We start from the raw sequence: 14,689 nt of genomic DNA on the forward strand, positions 1-14,689 counted from the left end.
ATAAAAGAATACGATATTTTATTAAAACTCTTGCCTAAACGAGAATGACAGAAAGTCCTCATAACGGTGAAAAAATTTGTATACCCTATCACAAATCATATATTTACAATAAACAATCTGATCATAATTCTTCATAACGTCTTCTTTAATATATTACAAAGTCTCACCATTTCCTCGCTCTCAAATTTACCCAATCTTTATAATCCAATAATTTTAACAGTTGTTAATAGATTTAATGAAGAAGAAATTTTATAAGTAGATCTTATGTACAATTTTCACATTGCGTTTAAAAGTTAGTTACATAGGCCGAGAGGGTGGCCTTAAATTGTACACGAAACAAATGAATCCATCCGTTTGATATTTCGATCGCTAAGACGCGCTAATCATTCTATCACTTGTACGAAACACAGGTTTAACTCTCACTGTCTATAAAATTTGTAACTCTCGTTAACGTCAGGTACAATGCCAGCATCGATCTGATCGGTGATAATTGAACGACGAGCTTCACTTCGTCATTCGTGAAACTCCCGAGGGAAGATTCAAGGGTTTTGTTTGAATCATGACTTTTTAATAAATCCACTCTTTGGTGGAGGGCCGATGAGTTTATCTGACATGGGCGCAGTAGGATCGACTCCCATAACAGACGTTGCCACAGGTATTCTATCGTCGCATTTACTGGACGATGAGACTAGGGATGGCGAGGGAGACACTCGTTCTATCGATAAGGTCTGCTGGGGTAGTTGAGCGTCAGTTTGGATGCCGACAGAGCCGTAGATTTCCTTCAATATCATCAGCATTGTGTCTTCAGATTCCCTAAACAGAAAACGATCGTACATCAGGAAACAGTGAGGATTTCCTAATTCATAGGAAATTAGTATAATTTTATTGTCGCAATTAAATTAGAAAATCATCTTTATCAATAATTGAAATTTATAATAAAACCTGGATTATGCATATACGAGTACGTCGAATGAATATTCAATAAAACTGAAGGATTTTACTAACCAGTAACAAACGTGACTCGTCAGCGCGAATATGTATTCATTAATATATTCAAACGGTGCTTCTTGAAGAACGTAATCTATTCTTCGTCCACCGTTTAGTTTCCCCACTTTGAACTCGGCACCACCGTCATCGTTCTGTTGATCCACAACGGGCGGCGTCTGTTGCAGCTGCTCTTCCACGACTTTGTCAATCTCACGCTCTAACGTGGTGTTATCTGGTTTATGGAACACTGCTAACTGATAAACAGAGTTCCATGTGTTCCTCATAGAATCTAGCAGCCTCTGCTTCAAATCCGCACCGACCCTTGCCATCGTTTCTTTTAATTCTGCAAACAGAACATTCCGGTTTCATCCTATCATTTCCTTTCGAATATGTAATATTCTTAGACTTCTTAACTTAACCAAATGCATAAAAGAAAAGTGTGGAGGAATGACAGAATAAGAAAATTATAAACCAAATTCACTTCCGAGCCAAGAGGCTGAAATAAAGATATTATATAGACAACTTACCTAAATGCATTCTTTTGCGTCCCTTGTGATGAGGAATCAGCATAGGTCGATATTTCGGAGCGTCTGAATTAATTAAAGCTTCGACTCTATAAGCCACTGGGTCGAACGGGTGAAATATGTTGAAAAACGCAGGACACGTTGGCAGTTCGAAGTCCTCACCGAGCATATCTATCCCCCGGACTGTTACGAACATGCCGATCGGACTACCGAGGGCGAAGAAGGCACGTGGGTGAAAATGCAACTGCGGATATTGTATGTAAGGTTGACCCGTCCCCGCGGCACCCACGACGTAGCTGATCTTTTTACTGAGACGTCGTTTCAAGACCGGTTCACCTTGCAATTCATCGGCCTTCTCTTGCTTCTGAAAGGAACATACGTTTTAGCATCGAAAAAAATGGATTTCTATTGGGTTCTCGGCTACTGGGAAGAAAAATGTTAAGGAGTAATTCTAGATCCCAAATTAGACTTCTTCCCACGAGTAGCCGGACACCCTGACAATTTTTCATGATTCAACAATTTATTTACATGGTCGTCATTTGAATCTGTGTCATTTTCACTTGACTTTTCGTCTGGCATTGGTTTCTGATGGCACAGTAGGTCGAACAAGATCAAGCTACCCAATGAATGTCCACCCAGATAAATCCCACCATCGAAGTCCGAGTTTCTTTGCTTGAACAAAGCGTAGAGCCTGTTTATCTCGTTTCCAACAGTTTCCATGATCGTTTGACAATACACGGGGCTTGTATAAAACAATATATCCAGCAACGTGTCGTTTGTGAAGTGTCGTAACTTCGGAATGCTATCAAGAGTGATCGCGTTCAACTTCTTGTCGATTCCAGTGTCTTCAGAATGAAGAGTCGTGTGCCATGATACTGGTAAAACTTCTATCCTGTTCACGATTCGCTGTTCACTGGCAGTTCGGTAGTGCGACTGGACTAATTGCAGTGATATACTTCGAAACTCGTCGACTGCAAACAATTAGAATAATGAAGACTATTTCTTCCGTTCAATGATTACTGGGTTTGAGTTTAAATGTGTTGTTTTAATAAACATGTAAGATTTTCGTACTTTCGGAAGATGTAACACGTACCGACTTCTTCTACGCTTCGAAACTTCAAATCGCAGACACTTCCGATTCCGTGTACAAGGAAGAGAAGGTGGTCCACTTTCTCAGGCTCGCCGTCTTCGATATGGAATTCATCGAGACCTCGTTTTATCACCTTAGGTCTACTACCAGCACCCTGCAAATATGCACTGCCCTCTGAACCCTGTACGAATGCCGGTTGTAGATCGCAAACAAAACCGTTTGTGCAGAGAAAAAAAGAAAAATAAAATAATGTGAAATCATGACACTGTACATCAAAGTTTCTGTACAAATTCAAAATTAATAAAACGTAATTTACCGCTACGTTGCCCCAAGTGGCGGCCACTTCCGGCGAGACGGCGCTTATGTAATGAAATTGCACAGTAGCACTGTGGAACACAATGTATTCGCCATTATTCAAGTCGATCCTTCGATTCCAATTGTTCGACAGGCAAGCCTGTTTGTATTCCTCCTCAAGCTTAGTGGCAGTGTTCTCATCGTAAGGGACATATCTGGATTCTGTAGGTCCTTTGAAGAACCAAGAGGATCTCCTCACTTCCGACGATTCTCCGCTCCAATAGACAGGAGATCGTTGGCGTCGCAGAATGTCCACGTCGTAACGACCTCCGTCTGTAGCAACCGTTGTTTCAGGGGCGATTTCGGTGGAATTATAAACATCCTCCAACCGCAGGCTGTCCTGCATGGAGAACGGAAGCCATAGGACCTTGTGCTCTACTTTCTTACGGTAGAACCAGTGGTGGTACACTCCTCTGTACTGTGTACGTCTATCTGAGGAACCAGCAACCTGGAATTCATCAAAAAGTGAACTTTAATGTACCTAGAAATTGATTACACGGAGATTGAGGAACACATGGTCTATGTAGAAGTATTTTATTTCTCATTGTATCTTCAAATAGTCGACATTTGCACGATTTCAGCTGTTTAATGTTCTAACAAAACTTAAAGTGCTCTAAGATAAATAAAATCATATGAAAACCGATTAATCTTACCAGATTCTGAAAACTGGGAGGCATACCGTCCGTCGTGGATCGACCGGCCAGCGGATTGACGGACATCTGGACAGGGTTCAACGTAGCCGAACCCGTCGGCTCAGGCACAGTCGTCATCGTTGGAGCCGCGCTCAGAAACCCAATACTGCTCGTCAAGTCTTGGGTCTGCGATCCTCCAAAATGATGATAAGCGTTCAGATCGTACGGTGTACTCAATGAAGAATACTGAACCGAATCGCTTTGCGCGAGATTATAGAACAGAGGTGGTGGTGGCAAAGATTGACATGCTGCGCTAACAGACTCAGAAGTCTGATTATTGATCCATGAGGATTGAGGCTGAGAACTGATGCTACTCAACGGCACTTGCTGTAAATCGGACCCCACGTCGATCCTCGCGTTACTTTCTTTGTACTCACGATAAGGAAAGGAGCTGACGCTCTCTGGCGCGTTGAAAAACGAGCTAGCCGATTGTACAAAAGGTTTTGACGGTTCAGGCAGGGTGGTTTTCGGTATGTAGTTTAAATTCGACCTCTGCTCTGGTTTGTCCGCGAAGAAGTTAAAAGTCTGATATTGCTGAGGCACTTGTACGCTAGGGAAACCATGACTCTGTGCAACTTGATCAAGCTTCTCATGCCCTGCATGGACTTCTTGAGGAAATGATCGCTCCGGAAGTTGTTCGACACCTGCGTTGCTCAGTGCATTAGATTTTGAATTGTCCTTTTCCTCAGCATTCGCCTTTAGGTCATTCAAACTAACAGCAGTTCTATCCTCCTTCACATTTTCCTCAGTTTTCTTCTGTCCTTCAATAGGCTGAGCTAAAGAAGTCTCCTTTTGCTCAGCTAGCAAATGTTCCAATTTCTCCGAAACTTGGACAGCTGAAACCGGAGAGAACGTTGGTTTGTCCTCCCCACTAGATTTGATGGTTTCTTTTGAAATCGATGGTTCACTGCGGTTCAGCTCTGTTTTCGTAGCTTCCTTCTCTGGATTGACTGGTTTTTTAAGGAAATCCCGTTGAGCGTCGAAGCCGAAGTAAGGAGCAGTCACAGCAGGGGTGTTTTGTGGGGTAATCGGTTCTAATAATTGAGTAGAACAGTTCAAAGACAGGGATTGCCTCTCGGGAACAGGATGCACGGTCTCATGACTTGTGATTTGAGTTTGAGGCGTCGCACTTCCTGAAGTGCCGCTCGAACTGTAAGGAACTGCAGCTACTGGACTAGATCTGAATGACTCCTGCAAGGAGTTCGCTTGGGACAAGTACTCCGGGGTGGAACGTATCGATGGTGAACTCGTAGAGATCGCTGCCTCCACTGGTTGGTAACTCGGAATCGTGGTAGTAGCAGCTGGATTAAATATAGTCAGAGGTGTGGTACTTTGCAGTGCGGAGCTTTGCGGCGCGAGGATTGATTGAGAGGGAGTAGAGAATTGCTTGGGTGTGTTTGATGTTATATCAGGCGGTGGTGCGTATTTGAGACGTCTCTGATTGCCCAGACGGTATGAAACAGACGCTGAAAACGAAGAAAAATTTATTTATGTGTCATCGACTCTAATTATGCCTGTATTCATTATTTATAATTACAATCCTACGTAAAGTAATCCGTTCGTAATTAATTTGTTAATTCAGGGACCGCCAATGCGGTCGATGTCAATCTAGGATCGCTCTAATATTGGGGCCCGATCTTGGCTAAGGACCCAATTGAAGATCGAATAAAGGTCAATACGAAAATTGATTAAAAACACATTTAGTGGGGGTAGATAAAAATTTTCGAAGATTTTTGCAGAATCAACAAATTTAGCGATTATTTCAACCTCTATTAAATATTTAACGAAGAACATTTCTAATCTTATAGGAATCCCACAATTATCTGGAATCCTACCATTATTCGAAGAAGGAAGCGTGGGCGGCACAGGCGGTGGAGCAGCGAAGCTCCCAGTACTTCCGGTGCTATCGTCGATTGATCCAATTAAATTTGTGCGTCGAGGATCGTGGAAATTGGTGGAGATTATAGGCGGCGACGTATCCCTCAATAAGTCACGATCTTGCGAAGGCACATAAGGATTTGCACTTTGTACATCGACTGGCTGTTTGGACGTTTGATTTATTTGAGTATTCGAGGAATCACCTGTGATCGAGGATAAGGATAAGTTCGGCAGGGAGGATAGAATCGAGGTGAGGTAGCCTTTCGTCAGTTGACTCGGCGGATCCTTGGTTTCTTCAGGGTGCAGGGGTATCGGCGTAAACTCGCTATCCACATCCGGTACAGTCGCTGAACCACTTGAATTGTGCGGATTAGTTGGTTCCGGTCCTACGAAGTTGACAGCTTCAGCTCCTGAAAACAGACAAATATATCGATGGAAATTTGCTATAATTTATTAAGAAAATATATTTCTATGAATCACTTCATTTTTATTTGATATATGTACATTAATATGAATGTGTAGCATCATTTTGTAAAATATGCAATAAATAAAACTATAGCTTTACCTACATACGCATTATTTACAATCATTATTTAATTATACAGACAGACACGGAATAAAATAAAATTGATTAGAAAATTACTAAATTAAAATTAGTTAAAATTTTAATTAAAAGAGAATGACACGTATTTCCTCTTCTATCATAAAACAATCATTCTATTATTTTCTTGATAGAGTGGAATTTGTATCAAACAGTACATAATCCATTTTCGCAGAATACGATTTCTCTTAAGTACATATAAGATATGTAGTATAAATCTGGAATCGTATTATAAATCTAGAAAGATCTGTAGAATCTAGAGCGCTACAGGGAACTACCCACTAGTAAAGGCATTTAACAAGATGTCCAGCTATATTTAACTCCCAATAAAATCTCAAGTCTACTTGTATAAATATAAACACACGTACATATATCCCTCGTTACAAAGAACAAACGATAATACCAGGTTTCTAAAAATCCACTGACGTGGCAAAGCAAGGTCAATCCCTCTTCGACCTTTTATGGCATTCTTAAAAAATAGATGAATACCCTGAATTTTGTTATGACGTATGAGCCATGAAATCTGGAATTAGATTATTCAGAAACAGTCAATATTGAACAGGATACAATGAAGGTAAGAGATAATGACCCGTGTCTCTTTCTTATATGAACTATCGCTGCTGGCATCCTGTTGGGTCTCGGATTTCTATACTTCAGCCGAGCCTCATATCCTCTCGACACCTCAAACACCTGCGATTGTGCAACAATCACCGTTTACACCTACATTTACTTTTCCGTTTGACGTTATCACCCGCGTAATTAGCGGACACCTTACGCTTTTGTAAACGACCCAGCCCAGGAACTTTATAAGTAACTGTTTCATTTTTACGAGCCTCCCAACGAGAGAGTCTTCGAACGAGTTTCAACTACGTAAGATCAACGTATGGTCAGCAATGAAACGGTTAACAGTTTTCTCCTGGTACTTATTCTCGTGCCTCAAGTGCACAATAATAGTTTTAATCGCGTTAAATATTGCCGCGAGTGGATATGAAGAATTTGAAGAAAACTGGAAACTGTTCAAAGTACCGGATTCGAAATTTCGACGATTGAATGACACCTTGGGATTTAGAGCGAATGAGAAGAAATTTGATAACTTCACTGATGAGGCAACAGTGCTTTTGTTTACGGACAAGTGCTCTAGGTGAGCTGCCAAAAAATATTAAAGTTTGGTCAAAGATGGTGAGAGGTTTGACGCATGAGAATAGAGCCAAGTACATTTTAATTACAGTATAATAGATATAAAGTGACGCTCATTAACAGTCGGACTTCAATATTACTCTTATTTCATAATAACAATAATATTTTTATTTTACCTATTTTAATATTGCATCAAACAATTTCATTTTCTTTACCACTGTAGTTATAAAGTGTATTTAAAATATTTTTTCAAGAGACAATACGTAATTATTGTTAATTAATATAATAGTAATTCATAAAATAAAATATAAATTTCTTATACGAAGGTACTGCATCGAAAATGTCAGTAAAGATATTCCATATATTAATCTCTTCTGGACAGCTAATAGGGAAAATATGAAAGGTAAGATATTTACACCTATACAGTATAAATGAAGTTTCAATCTCTAAAATCGCTTATTTAGAAGAAAATATCATTAGAATAAAATTTGGTAAAATTTAAATATCGTTTGAGCTAGATCAATCTCTGGGAAACAATGATCCCCATCTACTATTAAATAATAAATGGACAAATGAAGGAAATACAAATGTCAGACCTAGGAATTGCCAGGTACAGGAAAACATTTGTACATAATTGAATAAATAAGTAAACAAAAAAATTAGGACATAAATAAATAAACATTATTTATAATACGTAGTCTCAATCATATTCTTAATCTTCATTTACTTTCAGATTTATCTTGACTTAGATTGCACCATCGATGAAGTAAAAACTACTTCAAATTCTGAACCAGCAGGATTTCGTGTTAATACAGAAAATAGTGAAACGAATGGGAATGAGTTTATGAATGACCCTGACATTTTCGCAAAAGTAACAGTCTTTTAAACCACATACATATTTATAGATGAAATAAGCAGCATATATAAAATAAACATTATTGATTCTTTTTTTAGATAAATATAGCAGAGGAATATAATCTGAGTGAAGAAAGTGAGACGAGATTCTTAGTAAATGATTCGGTGCAACGAATTATAATTAATATTGATGGAAATTTTACGGGCGCGCTACTTCAGTTGCCCACAGGTACGTTTTTTATTACACTCCTTGATACTTTGTTTAAATGTACAAATATAAATACACAAATTGTAAGTAATATTGCGTTCCCAAGGAAGTCCATGCCGACTTTTATCGAATATTTAAAAGTAGTACACTTATGTACATTATGAGGATTAGCTTGTAGATCTCCATCTTCTCCGTTCAATATTATTATAAATCATGCTCTTTTTACCCCTCATGCTTGCTTTAAAATATGATTTTTTGTTTGGGAATTGCCACGTGGCAGAACTTGGCATTATAGTTTATCTACTGATCGCTTAGTCTTTATGGAAAAATGAATAAAAACGAATTTCGTAGTGAATCTTTAAAAAATGAACATGTAGAATCGAATGATTCATATTGTTGACTAATTTAATGGATAGCATTGTTTCATCGTGCCGTTATCAAAATCTACACCCTTGAACTAACATATCTACAAATGAGGTAATCGATTCAGTTAGTAATAGAAATTACATTGCAACGTCGGTTTATTTTATATCAGAAATTCTTCTATCTTTTTCACGGTCACAAATAATCTCATAGTAGCCTACCGTTCATGGTATCGACCGCATCGTCTCGGAGAATTCCGTCTGACTCCGTTGCATTGCACCAAACTAAACGAACTTATATTCGTCTGAACAAAACCCAAAAACTCAATACCCACTGAGTCACTTCCGTGAATTCCTATCGCGCTCGTATTTTTATATTTTCCTCACCCCCTCACTAACATCAACTAAAACGTCTACTGCTCTATAAACCACGTCGCGTTTCTCACGAATTTCACGAGTCTATGAAATGTCGCCCCTAATTAGAGAAAGCTTTATATGAAATTACACAAATACACAAGGAGGTGTGGCGAAGTGTCTGTTAATTTGAGTGTGTTACGATCTGTGTCTGTTAATTAATAGACGCAACAGCGTCGAGGCACGGTACGGCGATGTCTTGGGTACACAAGGGTACAACAGGGATGAGAATCGACACGCGGAACGGACCACCTGGCGAGTGGAGGGTGAAGCTTCTAGGGGTGGATAATTCGAAATATCACGTCGCTGCAGTGGGTTTCCTTAGTGGAGGAAATATCGACGGAAAGAACGGATTACTCGTTCCAGATTTACGACTGGACGGTGAGTGATGTTTACATGGATTACGTATCTCTAATTACATGAGGATGACGCATGACGCGTCATCTTCTGCACAGATCATAGGAACTGTACGTTTTTATTCCATGTAATTTTTATATAAACGAAATCACATTCCCATTAACCCCTTGAATGCAAATGACGAGTCCAGCTCGTCATAAACTTTCCTCTTTTTCAAGTGCTGACTGAAAATAAATTGTCGTTCAAGGGGTTAATACTGTGGCTTCTTATGTAAAGTAATACATTTATCAGTTTAGAAAATGTGTCTTATATAAATATTCGTTTGATCATTTACACATTGATGTATTTTCAAATTTAGTTTTGATGTTCTTTGATATTCAATCATTTTATACATCGAATTTATCCTGTTTTCACATTGACTTTTCTAATAGTTGCATAAAATCCACAGTCTACACACCACAGTTCCTTACTTCATCGTTTCGCTTCTAAACAGAATTGGCAACTAACTGAAACACGCTATTAGGAGCTTACCTAGGCTTATCCGAAATTACACAATAGTAAATTTGGACAACGGAAGTCTGAGTCTCTGAGGTGCCGGACATATTTAGGACCAGATTCCTAATCCATCAGCGTGTAACACGTCGATTTCATGCAAGCTTCCACCGCACAGACCCCGAAGAATCTGAGACTCACTTGTTTGCCCCGTGTCGTTCATCTGACGACTGGCAACTCGTTCGCCTCCTGGCTCTCGGAGATACTAGCTGTTGTGCAATATGCTACTACGTGGTGAGCTATTTAGCTGGCCTTTGATCGTCAGCTGCACGTTCGACTGACGCACACGAGATTCAGGAAGCTAGGAGGTCGAGATTCGCCAGTTGTTTTTCAGCGATTTTTTTTCATGTTTTCTGTCTAAGTTCCGGAGAGGCGCGAGGCGATGTTAAATACACGAGTTGCAGATTCTGGGAAATACGAGGCTGCTTCCCAGCCACATGTATCGTTCTATTATTAACAAACCGATTGTATCACCGATGAACCGCAGGGGAGGCCAAGTTTATTACATATACATGATTGAATCTTCTTTAAAATCTGTTGCGATTTACAATCTTCATTTAATTTAAGCTAAAATCTGGATTCAATTTAAAATATTCGAGCATGCGTTTTGTGGGATTAATAAATGACAATGGTGGAAGGAAGTATTACATTAAAAATCATTTCATGATAGACTTTTTGGCCATTTCTGCTTGGGACAGTGATTATCGATCCATTTTTTATTCTGTTATAACGATCAAATCTGTTATCTCTGCTCAGCAGTTTCAGTCAATAAGTATTACGTTCATGCACAATGTTTAAGTTTATTGAATAACGGGAGGAGGCAATGACAGCAATCTAAGGAAAATATTTGTTACTATCGATTGAGCGATTTACGTGTTTACTTAGAAGAGATAAATACTATAATGATTAATAGATTACTGGATATTTTATAATAATATTACTACTTTTCATTTTATAGTATAATATTATTGCTACTGTATTATTATACTATTTCATATTGTAATTTTATTAATATATGAAATTCATGGGGCATTTGCATTAATTTTACGTTATATAAATTTGACAAATTCGCCAGTTGTGCAATTTTCTTTACAGGCGAATCTAATGGGAATTCAATATCAAATTACCAATCGCGATTGACAAATGAACCGATGGAAAAGGAACAGAGCGAAGAATTAATGGAGGATCAAGTAAGGATGGATTGAAAAGTAATATAAGATTCCAAGACCTCGAAATAATTATAAGCATGACGTCATATGTAAAACACTGACACAATGCGTCTCCTTCATTTAAGTACATCGGCAACCTTTGATCCCGTAATTCATTATGAATCATATTCCATTACGACTGCTGATAATTCAAACTAAAACTCTTAAACTGAAAACTGTATTTCCTTGCATTAACCAATTCACAATATCTCCTATTGATTAGAAACAAGGGGAACTTCGGTAAGAACTGTATTTCCTATTGCATTAATTTAGAAACATGAGGAGCTTCGTTCAAGATCTTCAATCGAAGCGGTAGAAAGTCTGGAGGATATGGATGTTAAAACGCCGATGCAGAATGTGTCAATGAGGCTGACAGAAGACTTGGATAATAGAGAACTGTCCGAGGAATTAGTGACCTATGCCAGTAAAGGTGTTATCGAACAGAAAAAAATGTTAATTGAAGTGAACAGGGATAGTAATTTGCTCGCCACACCAGGAACGATACATAGGATAACGTTCGATGTAATGAATAGCTGCGTTCTGCCAGTCATATACACGTTCCGAGTGAAGAGCTCTCCTTTCAGGGTGTACAATGTTAAACCAATAAGGCAAGTTATAAATTATTCATCATGCTAAATAATTGGGATCTTAAATGCAAAGAAGATACAGAATAAAGTTGATTTGATAAACGAACGACTCTTTAACGGGCAATTAGATTTTATTATAAATGAAAAGAAATTAACACGTCTGCCCCTCTTCGAGTCTCGTCGACAACTGCTAGGCTTGACAATGACAACAGCAACGACAACTGCCAGTCTCGCCGACAATAATTGCTTCATTAAAAATTGTCTATTTTTCTTGGATCCCACATAAATAAAATAATAAGCTTCATGGCCTGGGAGTATCTAGCTAGAAAACAATCTTTACTCGTTCTCAGGGATCTCAGAATTTATCCCGCACGGCTCGCTTTCCCTCTTTTTCGCCCGTATTTCGATCCCCACTACTATTTTCCTCATGAGCCTTTGCTGACCATGCCTAGCATACCCCCATCAAGTACCAGTCCCAACCATAGTCGCGTCGTCCCCACTTTCCGGCCGAGGGATAAATTCTAAGATCCCTGCTCGTTCTACCATTCATTTGAATTCTTATTGGTTAATTAATATTTCAGTGCTTGGATTTATCCTGAGCAAGTGGCGAACGTAGCGATCGATTTGGTGGTGCCAAACAATGCTGCGCCGGATACAGCTAATACAGTTTCATTGAACATCTTGGGAACAGAAATTAAGGAGAAGTCTGCGTACATTTATGTGCAAGGGTCGCTTTCAAGAGTACGTAAACGTGACATATAAATACCTCATACAAATTAGAAATCATTCGATCTATATTAAAATAAATTACAAGTCTTACGTTGTAATGTTTAGTTAACCGATGATGCTAAACCAGTCATCGATTTTTCTTACAACAGTAACTGTGCTGGAAAATTGGATAAAGATCGGTGCTATAAATCACGCTGGAGCATAGATCTTACGATACAGGATTACGACTCAGGTACCAATTAAATTTTTAAAGATGTTCGAACGTAACTACTGTTCATCGCAATTGTAATTTCTATAGAGAACTTGTCCCGACCCGAGCTATTTTCGAATTCGTCTAATAATTTCGTCTTTTAATCTCTTCACAAAGGTTTAAAGCGCGTATTATCAACACCGAACGATATCTACCCACGTACTGAATTCATTAGCGGCACAAGAAGCCCTGTAACATTTTACTACTCCGCTACCTGCTGCGATAAAACAGTGAAAATTACGGCAATAGACCTATTAAACAACTACAACACTATAACGATAGACGTCACAGGTAATTTGGCTCAATTGTCATTTAGGACTATTATAAAAATTTTATTTTATTAAAATGATTCTTTACCTAATAACTTCTTCGTTTGATTCCTGATATTTCAGCTTGGAATAATTTGTCAGAAGCAGAAATCGCAGCAATCACAGTGGGAGCACTGTTAGCTCTATTATTTATTATCTTAATCGTTATATTAATTATTTACTGCGTTCGACGAAGGAAGAGTCACGACCTGCCATACACACAGAGATATGGATCCACCAGACCGCCTGTCCAGTCAGAGAGATTTTAATTCCTTATTCATCTAATTATCCAAACATGATATAATACGAAATATGTATATACTATTGATTACTATATAAATTAATATTATAATTAAGACAGATTTATATATTAAATAAAGTATAGATCATTGATCATTTAAATTCAAATCATACACGTGTAAGAGTGTCGCTGGTGTCCGAGAAATGCTACAGCGCATGCACTGCCATGAATTATAGCGACATGGTATGTATCAAAATCAAAGCTGTCCAAAATCTCGCCTGTATAAATGTTTTTTTCGTAACAATCAATAAGGACGAGTTTATTCAGCCCTCTAATTATTTTTCCACCCTTCATTCAAATAATATTCATAAACAAATGATTGCCCCAGCGGAAACGATACGTTGAAGTAAAGGACACAGAATAAATATGGTTAAACATATCTAAGCAATGTCGATCAGTTTTATATCAAATTTCAGTTCCATACAAAAATTCCCATGGGATAAATTCCATTCGAATCCTTCTTTTCATGAAGATCGTACAAATATATGCCGAAAGCCCCACCCAGGTGATCTGTTAACCTGACTCACCGTCATGCAGCACCGCAGGTGTGGCAGGCGTAACAGGCACAAGAAATGTGTTCTCCGTATAATTCTCGAACGGAAATCCTTCGCCAGCTGCTGAAAGCAACGGATTTCTCACTTTACGCGACGGGCCGCTCATCACTACGATCTCTACTATGCGTTGGCACCACGCGTCATTGAAAGATCATTAAACTACGAGTTGTAAAACAGATGTATCTACATTAGAAGGAGAGCGAAATGGTGTGCTCGTTATGTTACAGAATTCTCCGTTTCTGCGCAATGGCCGCAGGTCTAACTGCACGCCATCTTGGTTCCATTCGAATTCAAACAGCCAGAAGCGAAAAATAGATAGTATCCATTATTGTGAAAACCAGATCGAGAAAGTAGTGATGGGCACTATCGACTAATTTAAAGTATCGACTACCTAGGGAATAATCGCAACATACTATAGACTAATTAGTCGATAGTTTTTAGTCGGATGAAAAATCGCTCTCGCGGTTATGATCATAGCGTTCATATTTAAATAGCATTTTTACTTGACCAAACATGATCTAAAGCATCGATCACGCATTACGCATTTTCGAGTCTAATTTATTGTAGAAATGCATCTTCAAATTTTTATTTCGCGATCCTTGAATAAATATAATCCAAAGCAGCGATCATGCATTACTTTGCTCGGTAAAACTACCGAAGCGAACAACGAAAACATAACATTGACTATATGAACATCTATTGAAATTAATTTCCTCTGTTTCTAATTTATTCATCTCTAAT

The 14,689-nt window shown here is 38.6% G+C and overlaps 2 protein-coding genes across 5 annotated transcripts; one reads left to right on the top strand and one right to left on the bottom strand.

Moving 5' to 3' along the window:
- Nucleotide 1: 1 nt before the first annotated feature.
- On the bottom strand, nt 2-14,126 carry LOC108623242 (SEC23-interacting protein). 4 transcript variants are annotated; one of them, XM_018021618.2, is made up of 9 exons: nt 13,922-14,126; nt 5,483-5,935; nt 3,609-5,113; nt 2,918-3,403; nt 2,605-2,782; nt 2,040-2,482; nt 1,515-1,872; nt 1,006-1,330; nt 2-813 (listed from the first exon to the last, which is right to left on the bottom strand). In XM_018021618.2, exons 1-9 carry the CDS (start codon nt 14,052-14,054, stop codon nt 558-560), a joined length of 4,137 nt encoding a protein of 1,378 aa, XP_017877107.1. In that variant the 5' UTR covers nt 14,055-14,126; the 3' UTR covers nt 2-557. The 4 variants fall into 4 exon arrangements, with proteins under 4 accessions (XP_017877107.1, XP_017877108.1, XP_017877106.1 ...); XM_018021619.2 differs by having other exon boundaries at nt 1,515-1,875; nt 2,605-2,755; nt 13,922-14,125; XM_018021617.2 differs by having other exon boundaries at nt 1,515-1,875; nt 13,922-14,125.
- On the top strand, nt 7,599-13,448 carry LOC113464099 (uncharacterized). The gene is made up of 9 exons (XM_026812056.1): nt 7,599-8,134; nt 8,218-8,347; nt 9,268-9,483; nt 11,107-11,201; nt 11,493-11,827; nt 12,388-12,547; nt 12,641-12,767; nt 12,903-13,076; nt 13,178-13,448. The coding sequence occupies exons 1-9, from the start codon at nt 8,108-8,110 to the stop codon at nt 13,360-13,362; spliced, it is 1,449 nt and encodes a 482-aa protein (XP_026667857.1). The 5' UTR covers nt 7,599-8,107; the 3' UTR covers nt 13,363-13,448.
- Nucleotides 14,127-14,689: the final 563 nt, after the last annotated feature.

The sequence above is a fragment of the Ceratina calcarata genome, unplaced genomic scaffold (genome assembly GCF_001652005.2).
Source record: "Ceratina calcarata isolate Rehan_Ccalc_2016 unplaced genomic scaffold, ASM165200v1 scaffold255.2, whole genome shotgun sequence".
Lineage (NCBI taxonomy): Eukaryota > Metazoa > Arthropoda > Insecta > Hymenoptera > Apidae > Ceratina > Ceratina calcarata.

Coding starts and splice junctions, on each gene's coding strand:
- LOC113464099 (XM_026812056.1), top strand. CDS start 8,108: ATGAATGACCCTGACATTTTCGCAAAA. Junction 11,828..12,387: donor TACAATGTTAAACCAATAAG/GCAAGTTATAAA, acceptor TTAATATTTCAG/TGCTTGGATTTATCCTGAGC. Junction 13,077..13,177: donor TATAACGATAGACGTCACAG/GTAATTTGGCTC, acceptor CTGATATTTCAG/CTTGGAATAATTTGTCAGAA.
- LOC108623242 (XM_018021617.2), bottom strand. CDS start 14,054: ATGAGCGGCCCGTCGCGTAAAGTGAGAAATCCGTTGCTTTCAGCAGCT. Junction 3,404..3,608: donor CTCCCAGTTTTCAGAATCTG/GTAAGATTAATC, acceptor GATGAATTCCAG/GTTGCTGGTTCCTCAGATAG. Junction 1,876..2,039: donor CAGATTCAAATGACGACCAT/GTAAATAAATTG, acceptor TGTTCCTTTCAG/AAGCAAGAGAAGGCCGATGA.